This window comes from Hermetia illucens, chromosome 7 (genome assembly GCF_905115235.1).
Source record: "Hermetia illucens chromosome 7, iHerIll2.2.curated.20191125, whole genome shotgun sequence".
Classification (NCBI taxonomy): domain Eukaryota; kingdom Metazoa; phylum Arthropoda; class Insecta; order Diptera; family Stratiomyidae; genus Hermetia; species Hermetia illucens.
The window spans coordinates 13,154,541-13,167,412 of record NC_051855.1 but is presented as its reverse complement, the minus strand read 5'-3'; the positions used below and the strand labels follow the sequence as shown (position 1 = coordinate 13,167,412).

The window sequence follows — 12,872 nt, the reverse complement described above, 5'->3', positions numbered from 1 at the left end:
GTCTTTTTGACATGGTAAAGCAACCATTCCTTAACGTCTGATGGTAACCCCAACATCGCTATCGTAGCTGGTATGTCCTGCCTTAGTATATTAAGGCAGCCTACTTTAGTGAGGTTTCCCTGGATTATATATAGGGACCCTGGTCCCTTAAATGCCCTAGCACCCCTCACACCATGATGCTGCCACTGCCGTGTTTAATCACTGGTACAAAGTTACCATCTGCTAAGGCAGTGCCTACTCTTCTCTAGACCAATTGCGGACCATCGGAACCGAAAATACTAAATTACGACTCGTCGCGAAAAATATCTGTTTTCCAAAACTGCTGGCTTATAAACGAACCCTTGAGCATATTCAAGTCGTTTTTAAGGTTTTGTTTGCAAATTCGACTAGAACCTCTCATATTTTCTCTACACTCTCCCTTTACCAGGTTGTACCTTATCAGGTTTTCCACCGTTAAACGGGTATTTAGCTCTATTTCAAGCTTTCTCCTTAAGCCTTTAAATCTTGGGCAGCCGAAGAGGACGTGTTCTGCGTTTTCAGCTCTACCTTCACATGTAGAACAATCAGGCGATTCATCTAGACCGAAGCTATGGCGGTACTTCCTGTATCCATCGTGTCCGGTTAAGAACTGAGTCAGATCGTAACTCGTGTCACCTCCTTCCACATAGTCCACATACTTATGACTGGAATAAGCTTGTGTGTCCACCGGCCGTTCTCCGCCTGGTCCCATGCTGTTTGCCATGCAGCCAATGACCGTATATGCTTATTTTGCTTGTTAAGGTTCACTTCCTGATTCTCGTGCAGACGACTTGCCTCATCGGTTAGAACATCTACCGGGATCATCATATTGTTCGGTAGGCGCAACATGTTCGAAGATTTTTATCGCCAACGCCCACACTGGTGCCGCCTACATTTGGAAGAATCCTTACCAGTGGTCTTGACACTGGGAACTAACGACATGCGCCCTGATGCAAATTTCAACAGTTTTCTGTTTCCGCTGCTTTGTAAAGAGCACCAACTCCGTCTTGTGTTTGGCAAGCTCCAATCTGTGGTCATTAAGCCAAGACTTGATCGTCCGTATAGTCTTGCTCGCATATATCTGTACTTCGTCGGGGTAATTGGGTGTTACGACCACTCCAACGTCATCTGTGAATCCGACGACAACGGCTTGTTTAGCTAATGAAAGCCGTAAAACGCCATTATACATTGAGTTCCATAGCAGTGGGCCCAGAACAGACCCCTGCGGAAGCCTTGCCGTTATTACATACATCTTCGACCCTTCGTCCGCATCATAAAGTAGCTTCCGCTGTCGGAAGTAATCGAAGATTATATTTAATATACATTTTGGTGTTAGTGCCGCGATGAGAGCTTCAATTATATGGTTCCATCTGGCAGAATTGAACGCGTTCTTTGACGTCAAGAGTCACCAGTGCGCAGTATTACCCTTCGTCGTATGCTTTTCTGGCTAGCTCAAAAACCAGAACTAGCTGACCGAACCTTCCGGAAGCCAAACTGCCTATTCGATAAATAATCGCCACTATCAATTAATGGATATAGCCATATAGATTACCCGCTCGAGGACCTTGCCCTATTGTATTCAGAAGACAGATAGGTCTATAGGATGTTGGTTCACTCATCGGCTTACAAGCTTCTGTATTATCCAGTCTACGGGCAAGGACTCTTCTTTTAGGCTGTCTGAAAATATCCTTGTGAACATGTTTGGTGCCATTCTCATTGCCAGTTTCAGCGCGTTGTTGGGGATTCGATCAACCCCGGGGGGTGCGGTATCCCGAACCCTTTTTACTGCGTCCAAGACTTCGTCTGTGGTTACTGGAAGTATGTCTTCGCCGCTCATTGGTATCAGTGGGAAGATTGTTTCCGGATATTGGGGGAACAATGTCGAAACTATCTCCCACAACAATCTAGGGCACATAATAGAAGGGGGCCTTTTGCAGACATAACTGACTTGTACGCTCCTCCCCATGGATCTGAGTCTGCCTCCTAACAGAGTCGCTACAACTTTTTGCGTGCCTGTTTATATCCTAGGTACCTTTGTTGGGAGGAATGGAAAGAGCTAGACCACGTACAAATGGGGTACTTCTGCACTCGAAATATACTCACAGAAGAAACAAACAAAACCTTTCATACCTGAAGTGCCGAGTTTCCTGTTTCCCGACTTGTTTAATATTTTTTTTGCGAAATGAGTGGCTTCTTTCTCGGAGTATAGGCTCTGTATCCCTCCCTATGAAGAAAATTTCGAACAGTTTGAGGACGAGCTGTCACTATACCTTTTTTCTCCACAATTGGTCTGGTTTTCGAGATATTTGACTTCTGTCTTAACTGTCCAATTTTTCCCTTGGTTGATCTTCATTTTTCGAATAATTAGAAATCACATGGAGCCAAATCAATATCAGAATAAATACAGTCTGCCAATGTTAATCCTTGATAAAAACAAAGAAATATTATTGCTATAATGCGTTCAAGAATTTACATTATTTGCTTAACCCTAATGTTAGTAACCGGCTACCCGGGTATCCACCGCGGTGTATTTGTATGAATAGCTCAAAGAAAATTCAATATTTTATTTTAAGCTCTCAAATCGTCGGTTTTTAACTTAAAAAAAAGAGGTCGTGGTCGCATTTCCGAGTTGTTCAACCCTGCTCTGATGTCCAGTACAGGGTTGGCGGGGAAGCGTAGATTCTCCCCGTAAGTCATCTCCGCTGGGCTGTACGGAGGTCGAGGAGGACCAAAGGCAAGGACCCGCGACCACGACGGATGGTCGCTAGCCACTAGAGTGGCCTCAGCGTCTGGTGCCAACGTTCCCGCATACCATTGGACTGTGGATGATATGTGGTAGTCCTACGCCGTTAAAGTCAGAAAGCTTCCCTAACTCCCGAAAAGAGTAGATTCGAATTGCTTCCCCTGGTCCGTGATGATAATCTCGGGCAGAGGTATCGCTTCAGGCCACCGCAAAAACCTGTCGATGATTGTGAGGCAATACTTGAATCCGTGCGAGGCCGATGATGTCGCGATTAATGGTGTGAGAGCACTTGCTTGACCGAGGGAATACACCTAGTTCCTTTCGAATGAGCTTGTTGATCTTGCACTTCTGGCACGCGATGCACTCTCTGGCCCAAGAGTTTACGTTCTTGTTCCTGGACGACCTGAAATATTTATCAGTGACTAACCGGTTCGTCGTCCTGATGCCTGGGTGCGCGAGATCGTGAATCGCTTTGAATACTTCCCTGCGAGGTCTCGCAGAGTAAGCAAGAGTTTGAGCCATAACACTGGGGATGTAAGAATCTTGACTGACGGTTTCGTCTAGGGCAGAGGCAACTCACCAAACGTTGCCTCACCTCTGCCCTGGGAGCAGCGTGACCGACAGTAGCGGCAGGTGGTAATCGCTCCATTTATATATCCCAAGCATGACGTGAGTGCGAATTATATTGAAGTAAAATCCGTCCTAAATTCAAACCTAGACCAGGCCGAAGTGAATTTTTTTGTTGAGGATGTTGGGAGTCCTGAGTCCGCATCCACTTGATGATGGACCGGACCATTTGGGAATCAGCTGACTTTCAATTTTGTGGTCCACGGACTCCTCTTTTTGGGTTAAACACCCAAGTTTATCGAAAATCTTGACTGACTGTTTCCTTTACCTCGAGTTGCTTATCTTGCACGGTGTTCTTCTTAGGGATAAGGTCGGTAATCCACGCAGTGAGGAAGGGTGGAAATTCTCCCGGCCGACTCATGATATGATTTATACTGTCTGCCAATCGACTATGTACGCTGGTAAATTTCTTATACCAGAGATTTTGCACCCGATCCGGACTTGGGCCCCTCCAGTTCTTTGAGCTGTTTATGGTTCGTCGAACTTCCTCTTTCATAGCATCCGCAAAATTCATGCCAGACATTGTGGCATGGCGGATACCTTCGGCGGTGATTCACTCAGCATGCTAGGCGGGTAATCCCCAAAGTCCATCCCAGTATTCTTTCGTTTCCATTACTGAAAACTGTGCTGCGTGGACGCTCTGTTGGGATTCGTTGAGAGCTTTGAAAAAACTCCGCTGGTTCTTCACATATGTTGCATTGTGGACACGTCTGGAGTGACTTTTGCCATACCGTCGTAACCGACTACATACGACAGAAAGTTCTGTTTTTTATTTCTCATCCATCCGCTGGCATTGCCAGTGCTGATCGGAATCAGCCTAGCAATGTCCTGCCTTAATGAGTTCCGCCGACGGCGAATCTTCTGACAGTGCAATCTGACAGCCGTAAATGCGTCATAATACACAAGTGATTGTAGTTTCAGCAGCGACATATCAGCACAGGCTGGAGATGCAATCTCATCATTGATGTGAGATAGAATTCTCGGAGTTGCTGGAGATTCATAGAGCCTGGGAATACCTGGTCTATCCAACAGGATCCAGTTCCGAGAATTCTATAAAAGGTCCTTGGAATTCGTCCCGAACCTCAGCTGGACGGTGAAGAAGAGTGCTTCGGCGAGTACTGAAACTGTTGCCTGCAGTGCGGCGTGGTATTGTTGATGCCGCCACCTCTGCCCCTATCGAATCTCGGTCATCAGTTTTCGCGTAGACCTCAAATCGAACACGCTCCCTGATGATGGTCGGGATTGTGTCGCTGCGAGTTATAAAACAGTACTGGTCTGCGACTCGCTGCGCAGTCACATGAGCGAATTGCGGGAAACGCTCTACGAATCTCTGATGCAACAAGGGCCGATAAGATATTGTACCCTGCCCTCGCGTTTTTCTTAATAGGAGCGGATGGTGAAGAGGTTCATTTCTCCAGTCCACTCCATCCGCTGCCTATGCGAACCTGCTGAAGTGGTCGACACAGATTTTGGATAAGCAGCTGTAGCAGGCGGAGCAATGCTCCTGGTCATCGTGGTACCTAGACGTCGAACCGCCCCACGACTAGCGGTTTCGACGCCGTGTTGTCCTTTACGGCAGCCTGACCTAGTCATCAAGTTAGACGACTCCCGCCGGTTATCCGCACCGGACTTTAAATTTCTTCTTCTTCTCATAGATAGATTTGCATTTGATACCTAACTGCCAGGTGTGGGGATAGCTTCTTCAGTGAGTACTGTGCAGGACTGCAAAGTTCCTGCACTTTCCTTACCTACCTTGAGGTGCTGCGGTGGCATGCAGCCATTCAGACTGAAGCTATTGATGCCTCTTGCGTTTAAAACCGGCTATTTTTTTTTTAAATTGAATAAATATTATTTTAATTAATTTGAATAAAAAATAAAAATTGAACAAAATTCAGTTCAGCGTACCCGGGTTGCTAAAAAAACGTCGGTAAAGCTGGTTACTAACATAAGGGTTGAATGAGTTTTCACATCAGTTGCGACTGGGGTTGGGGATGAAGAAAAAAGTGTATACCCCAGCAAAATGATGTTTTTCCTTCGATTTTTTCTTGTCTGTCACTGCACCCCGAGCACAAACATCCTTCCTATGGTGTGTCCATTAAATCCCACTTGTTTTCCATTTGATATTTGGCAGTTCCTATTGGTTATCTTGGCGTAAGTGCATGCTATTTGATCTTTAAGAATTTCCGGCACTTGGTCCTTTTTTTAAAGTGGATCTTCAGCGCTTGTTTTGGCGACACCTAAGTTAGATGGAAACATAAGAGGAAATCATACCTACTAGACTTCTCCTCATCATAATATATTTTCATTTTTTCTTTGTCTTTTTTTTTTCTTTCTTCTTCCATTTTCTCTTCCACTTTGTGGAATTTTTTTTCTAGGGCACGGTCTTATGATGGCACCACCAGCCCCTAAAGGGCCACCACGTCATCCACCAGCTTATAATGTAGCCGCACAAATGGCTAGACTTCAACGATTGGGACGGGCCCATAGTCATGAGGGTGTAACTTCAACAGCGTTAGCAGCGGGTGTTTGTAATATTGGCAGTGGAGGTGGAGGTTCAATTGCTGGTAGCATCAGTAGTGGTGGCGGCTATTATCATCCTGATCCCGGTGACGAAGATGGTTAGTAAGAAATTTTATTTGCACTTTCGCTATTAGGTCTATGTTTGCATCGGTTGGTCTTCTCATCACATTCAAGGCTATATTAACAACTTATGTATGCTCAGTTTGCTGTGTTTTCTAATTTCCTGTGTGAATATGTTTAATGAGTGAAACCTCAGTTTTAACAACAAAACTAATATAGATGAACAGCTGAAAGGTACACAATAGTCTAATAAGGAAGCGTACTTAGTGGTCATTCCAAATTATCGCCACGGTTCTTCACATAAAGTGCGGCTTTCACTATACTGACCTTCAAAGTTGTCAAATTGGAGTGCTGACAACGACATGCGACCTCTCCAAGCTTATTCCACATACAATAGTCCAATGGACTGCCAAGTCTGCAGCCCAGACTTAGCTTCCGGAAAGCCAGTCAGCCGACACTATGCAATCTGGTACACTTATCGCTGGCCCAAAATCCTGCTGAAAGCACCAGTTATGACTCTTGAAGAAGCTTTCATTCAGAGGCTCAACTACGGTCTCTAACGTCTGTTCATACACGGCCGAGTTGGTCTTGACATCGGTTTCACAAAAAGGAATGTTCATCACGCTGTGATAGGAAACTCTCCACCACATCATCACTGAAGGAGGGTGGTGCCCCCTTTGAACGTGTGGTGCTCGATCCTTAGCCTGATACACGCTTTCTTTGCTTTTTAGTTGGCATTCTTATAAATTTGCCAATTGGCGGGCGTTTTATCGTCGAGAAACCTGTGATAGAGGCGTTTCTTTTCACGGACCTTCATTTTAACATCGTCATTCAAAAGCCAAGCATCTTGGTTGATGTACCGCTTACCCGCCTTGGTGACTCCGAGGGTTGCAGAGACCGCTTTATGGATCGTGTCTTTAATTTGGTTCCACGATTTTTCAACCATCCTTCGCAAGGATTAGTAATCGCGTAAGATCATTTCTTCTCACAAAATCGCCAAAATTTAAGGCGTGGCGGGCCAGTGCGTTCCTCACGCTGTTTTATCGGTGGCTTAATTCGCAGGAGGGCAATCAACGGCCGATGTTGAGGTGCGATGGTCCCAATATAAAATGTAGGAAGATGGGACAATCGTTTGATAAACCATGTATTCATAAGTACAAGCTCATGGGAGTCCGCAGAATTGACTACACGCTCCCCCCTTTCCCCCATGCCACCTGTTACCGTCTGCTGTTGCCAGTCTTTTCTTCGAGAAATTGACAGAAGGGATCTTTCTTGGCATCAGGTCGACCTGTGTGTGGTGCGTACCCGGTGAAGAAGTAAACAGTGCGAACAGCTGATATAATGGTGAGTTTCATCAAATCGTTCGACTTCGTTAATGGCATCACGGAAACCCTCTGAGATAGCAATGCCAACACCGCATTGAGTGTGCGGACTACCAAAATAGAGAAGTTTATAGCTATTTTTACCGCGTTAGCGTTCAATGTCGCAACTTTTGGTACCAGACCATCGGGTTTATTGCAGAGCGCAGATATCAATGTGCCTTTTCAGAAGAGCTCTTGCGAGTTCCTCGGTCGTTCCTCGGTTTTTCTAGTTAGGATGCCAACATTTAGCGAGCAGACACGTATTTGTTTTGTTCGGACTAACTTGCTTACGTCCTGACGCCGTCCATGTGTCAATAACTCTTGCCCATTTCTCTACAGGACTGGAGCCCGTCCTACCTCGTCGATTGAGTTGGACGTCCTAGCATTTTTTCGAGGCTTGTTACTCGATCCGATCGTCTTGTTTCTAACGACATTGAATGCACTTTCTTGGTCGGCCTGTCACAGGACCTGTCACCAAGAGAGATCAGATAGGATTTCGCATAGTAGAATAACTCCAACTATACTTTGTTTATCTCATTCCCTGATCTCAGTATTTTATTTTTGTTTTACTGAGGATAGTATAGAGTACGTTGCCTCAAACCTTCCTTCTTTAGATGGGCTTGGGAGCAGCATACTATGTTAACACAAAAGAATGTCCGAAAGCCCTCGAAACTGGGGTTTTTGCAACACAGCAATCCCTTTAGAGGCTAAATATTTCGACACGCTGAGGGCGGTGTAGCACGGTGCGTTGTCGTGATGAAGGATCCAGTTACGAACGATATCTGACGCGCACCCTGTTGATTCGTTTTCGCAATCTTCCGAGTACTTGGCGATAGTAGATATGATTTACGGTTTACCCCGGTGGAATAAATTCTTTGTGGACGATTCCACGGCTATCAAAAAAGGTAATAATCATCGTTCTCACTTTCGACTTGCTCATGCGAACTTTTTTCGAGCGGAGTGGGGCGTGCGGAGACAACCATTGTGAGCTTTGGCCGTATTGAAAAAAAAACAGCTCTCATCGCTTGTAATAACTCGATCAAGCAGCGTGAGATCGTTTTCCACTTGTTCGAAACAGTCTTTTGCGAGGGTCATTCGATGCTGTTTTTGATCCTCAGAAAGGTTTTTTGGAACCACTTTCGCGGATAACTTTTTCATCCCGAAATCGCCTGTTAAAATTTGTCTGACTATTTCACGGTTCATACTCAGTTTCAAGGCCAATATTCGAACTGCTAAATGCCAATCTTCATGGATTAGGGCGCGCATTCGCGTCAGTCCGCACTTCGACTGGTCTCCCACTCCGCGTCTTGTCTTCCACGCTTTCACGCCTCTCCTTAAACTCTTTATGCCATCGAAACACCTGGACACGACTAAGAGCACTATCACCATGCATTTTTACAATTTTGGCGTACGTTTTCGAAGCTGTTTCGCCCAATCTGGTGCAAAATTTTATCGTGGTGCGTTGGTTTAGATTTCGTTTCTCCATTTTCGTGACGAGCATCACCAACGCACGTCTACTCAACATGACAGAGCAGGCGAACTAAACAGGATAGAGCGATGGTGAATATATCAATGGAGAGAGGAAGGGGAAGGGAATTTGAAGGTTGCCCTCGTAGTCTCCTTGATCATGACATCACTGACATGACAAAAAAATTGGGCAGATTATTATGGATTAACTGGAATTTCTGGTTTTAAATTTTACCTTCATTAATTTTATGCTTGGCTTGGAATTGCTTTAATTTTTTTTGCTCCTTTGAGTGTGTATTAATTTATCATTTGTGGGTTAGTATAGCGGTGCAGATAATTTGTTGATTTTAAGGGGGTTATCTAGTGTGAAGGCCGTTTTTTGTTTCCTTTTTTTTTTGGGAGTTTTTGTGTCATCCCGTGTGAAGGCTGTTTTCTTTCTTTCTTTTTGGGGTTTTCTTTCCTTTTGGGGTTTTCCTTCTTTCTTTTTTGGGTTTTCTTTCTTTCTTTTTTGGGTTTTCTTTTTTTCTTTTTGGGGTTTTCTTTCTTTCTTTTTGGGGTTTTCTTTCTTTTTTTTTTTTTGCGACGAACTGGATAAAGTACAAATACGAATTTTTTCACAATATATTTACTAATATCTTGAGCATGCGTAATAATTTTGTCAGCACGATATCATAGTTTGTTATTGAAGTACAGTGAAACTTACATATTCAGCTCCAAAAATAAGGTGTCTATCCGCTGCCACGCTAGAGGGTGGTGTGCTCATTTTAAAGAAGAAAAAAATAAGCGGTATTTTAACGTGCGGACTTAAGGGGGTCATCTCGTTTGAAGGTCGTTTTTTTTACCCTAAACTTTAGATTTCTTGAAGAAGCACAAGTAAGGCCTTGGCTTCAATTCTTATGATTTTAACGAAGTTTATTGGAACGTCATTTGGACCAATAAATAGGCGCTTTATTACTATTTATTATTTGGTCGCCATAAACCTGGCATGTGACATTTTACTTGTTTAACACTGCAATTTCCGAACGACTCCGAATGTCAAAAAATAATTTTTGACCATATATTCTGCACTATAGATAAAAAAATCGATTCCTCAGATCCGACACACGGGATGACCCCCTTAACCACGGTTCGCAAACTAGGATTAAAAAAAAATAATGAAAGGTAAATTTTTTGGGCCTTGTTAAACTGTAAATTTTGATGTTTTTTCAATACTTCTTTTGCTTCTCAGTGAATCGCAATTATCCTAGTTTACGAACCGTAGAAATATGTTCTGAGTGTCGTGAAAATTTCAAAGAATTTCATTGAATAGATTTTGGGCTATGATAGCAGGGGATTTTGCAACAGACGGGATGACCCCCTTAAGTACTAACATTTGCATATGTTGTGAGAATACATTTTTAGAAAAATAAGAACGCATTTTCAATTTTAATTAAGGAGGGCTACCATTTTATAGATTGTCACAAGTAGATGCATTTATAAAAGCTAATTTTGTAAAAAACTTTAAATTCAAAACAACAGAAATTCCTAGCATCAATTTTATTTGTTGGTTTCAGATGACGAGGATGCCCAAGTTTCAGCCGTTTAGATAATAAAAATAGATTTTTCTCCATATAACAGCATGAGAAAAGCATAAATAGCAAATCTAGAAGATTAAAATAGGCTTCAATATGTCCTTTGCGAATGCACGTTTGCAACGCTAAATGTTGACAATTTTCCTGTTGTTTTCCGTGAAAAATGGTTCTTCATAAGGGGTTGTTGTAAGCCTATTATTATTCTCTTCCTATTTGTCTTTCTCATTCGTGTGGACGAGGATAGCGGGATGATGTGAGGTCAATAAAAAACAAATTTGTTGATATATAAATATATATCGTTAAGGATACCAACTAGGAAATGATGAATCTTGTTGACTAGTGTTAAATTTAGTAAAGAAAAACAAAAAAAGCATTTTAAAACGAGATATAAATTAAATTTCTATTCAATGTTCAAAAAAAAAAGAAGAAGAAAAAAGGCTTTATTCACATATATATATTCCGAATATTTTATTTATGTTTTTTTCATCAGTAAAATTGCTATAAACATGGAAGAATAGTCGAGGGCAAGGACGATGATGAGATAAATTACAAATTATACAATAAATGAGAATTTTTCTCTCACAATAGGCTCCACTAAATAAAAATCTCTTGAATATTTTATTACGTAATATATTAATGTATAGTTGTAAGCTATTTTTCTCATCCTTAAAAAACTGATAAAAACAGAAAAAACCAAAAATAAGTCAAGCTCATATGGCAATGTGCTCTAGATAAGAATAAACATACATATTTTCTGAATGTTATTTAAAGTGTATATGTAGTATATATAGGATATAGTATATATAGTGTACATATAATATATATACTATATATTTAGTATATACATATATTGTGTGTGTATGTATAGTTGAATGGGTGGAATGAAAAAAAAAGAAATGCGTACTAAAAAGACAGGAAAAATGCAAAAAGACACGAATATTTTACTTGAAGTCAAGAATATTTTTTTAATTATGAAATTAAATGAGAAATCTCACTATTTCATGCTAAAGTTTTTAGTTACTACACGTTTGAGTGACAAAAATATTTCAATTTTTTAATGAAAAGACACAATCAAAGAAATGAGACTAAAATCGTAACCAACAAAAATGCCAATTACTAAAGATTAATACCATTGTAGTCAAAGAGAGAGAAAGTATATAACAAAACAAAAAAAATAAATACAAACATATCTTCCATAGAGAGAATCTCATGCCATCTGATGGAAATTTTGCATCCAGTACTTTTTATCAATATATATATATATTTCTACATTTGAAATTTACATATATGTATACAATTTTAATCTAATTGTCTCCCTGAAAATGGATTCAAAGTCAAACCCCAATGGCTTTACAAGTTCAAACAAATCTATACTCTCTTTTTTTGTAGTTTCCATAATAGCAAAAAAAAAACAAAAAATTATAATAATAAATCGAATATTCTTGTTTTCTCTTTGCGTTTATTTGAAATTGTTGAGTTACGGAGAAATTCATTCTTAATTCTTTATAATACATAGATCTAAACAGAAAAATCTCATGCTCCCTAAACGGAACGAATAATATGGAATGGAAGAAATAGTCGAGGAAATGGACAAAAATTAAAAAACAATTCAAAGGGAATCGTGTAAATATTTATGGATAAATATATCATCTATTTAGGCATGCAAAACTAAAATGGCGTAGGAAAGAAGAAGAAGAAGAACGACCATTAACCACGCCCAGCACTACAATTTAGAAAGGGAATGGAACGCAATATATATTACAGAAATGGAAGAAGAACTTTTAAAAAACGCAGGAAAAGACTAACCTCAAAAGTAATTATTAAGACGTTTCTGAAATAAATGACTTTCTTTTCTTTTAAAGAGATTATATGATGGTATCTGAAGACTATGTAAAAAAAAAGAAGAAACAAAACAAAACTTTAGAATCTTATTTACACATATGTAACATTAGCTCACCTAAAAAACGCATATACACAAATTAGAATAGTTAAATGACGGAGAAATAAGAAAAATATCCAAATAACACAAAGTATATATGAAACTATACTGTAGACGAGATTTTCCATACAAGAAAAAATCGAAATATGCATATATGTATAAAATATATATAAAAATGAAAAAGAAACCATTACATATAAAAATCAAATGAAAATCCTAAAAAAAATTTTTTTTTTTTTGCTACAAAGTAGGGTCAGACCTTGGTAACAGGTTTGTTTTCTTGTCCCTTCCAATTGACTAATACAGGTGGTCGTATAAGCTCCAGGAAATGTGTGGTAAGTTTGGTCATTGGCTTCATCGACAATAATCTTAGGACGTACTTTTGTATCATATATAGACCGGGTCTCCCTTTTAATGGTCTATGCCTGCCTTAATAAGGAATTCCAGACAACCCGATTTTGCGCCGAGGTCCCTTAAAGCTGTCTGGCGTCCTGACTTACGTCATCGCTTCATCTCAGGCAGGGTCTACTTCGTCTTCTCTTTCTACCATAGATATTGCTCTTATA

The 12,872-nt window shown here is 40.9% G+C and overlaps 1 protein-coding gene across 5 annotated transcripts in view; it reads left to right on the top strand.

Annotated features, from left to right (window-relative positions):
* The window catches only part of LOC119661030 (rap guanine nucleotide exchange factor 2), a 46,339-nt gene extending 33,807 nt beyond the window's left edge, over window positions 1–12,532 (top strand). For 4 of the 5 annotated variants that reach the window (XM_038070193.1, XM_038070194.1, XM_038070191.1 and 1 more), the window contains 2 exons: window positions 5,764–6,006; window positions 10,350–12,532. In XM_038070193.1, the coding sequence (XP_037926121.1) occupies window positions 5,764–6,006; window positions 10,350–10,381 (275 nt within the window). In that variant the 3' untranslated portion in view covers window positions 10,382–12,532. Of the gene's footprint in view, window positions 1–5,749; window positions 6,007–10,349 lie in introns of those variants that run through there. The other variant, XM_038070192.1, reaches the window with a different exon arrangement.
* The last annotated feature ends 340 nt before the right edge of the window (window positions 12,533–12,872 follow it).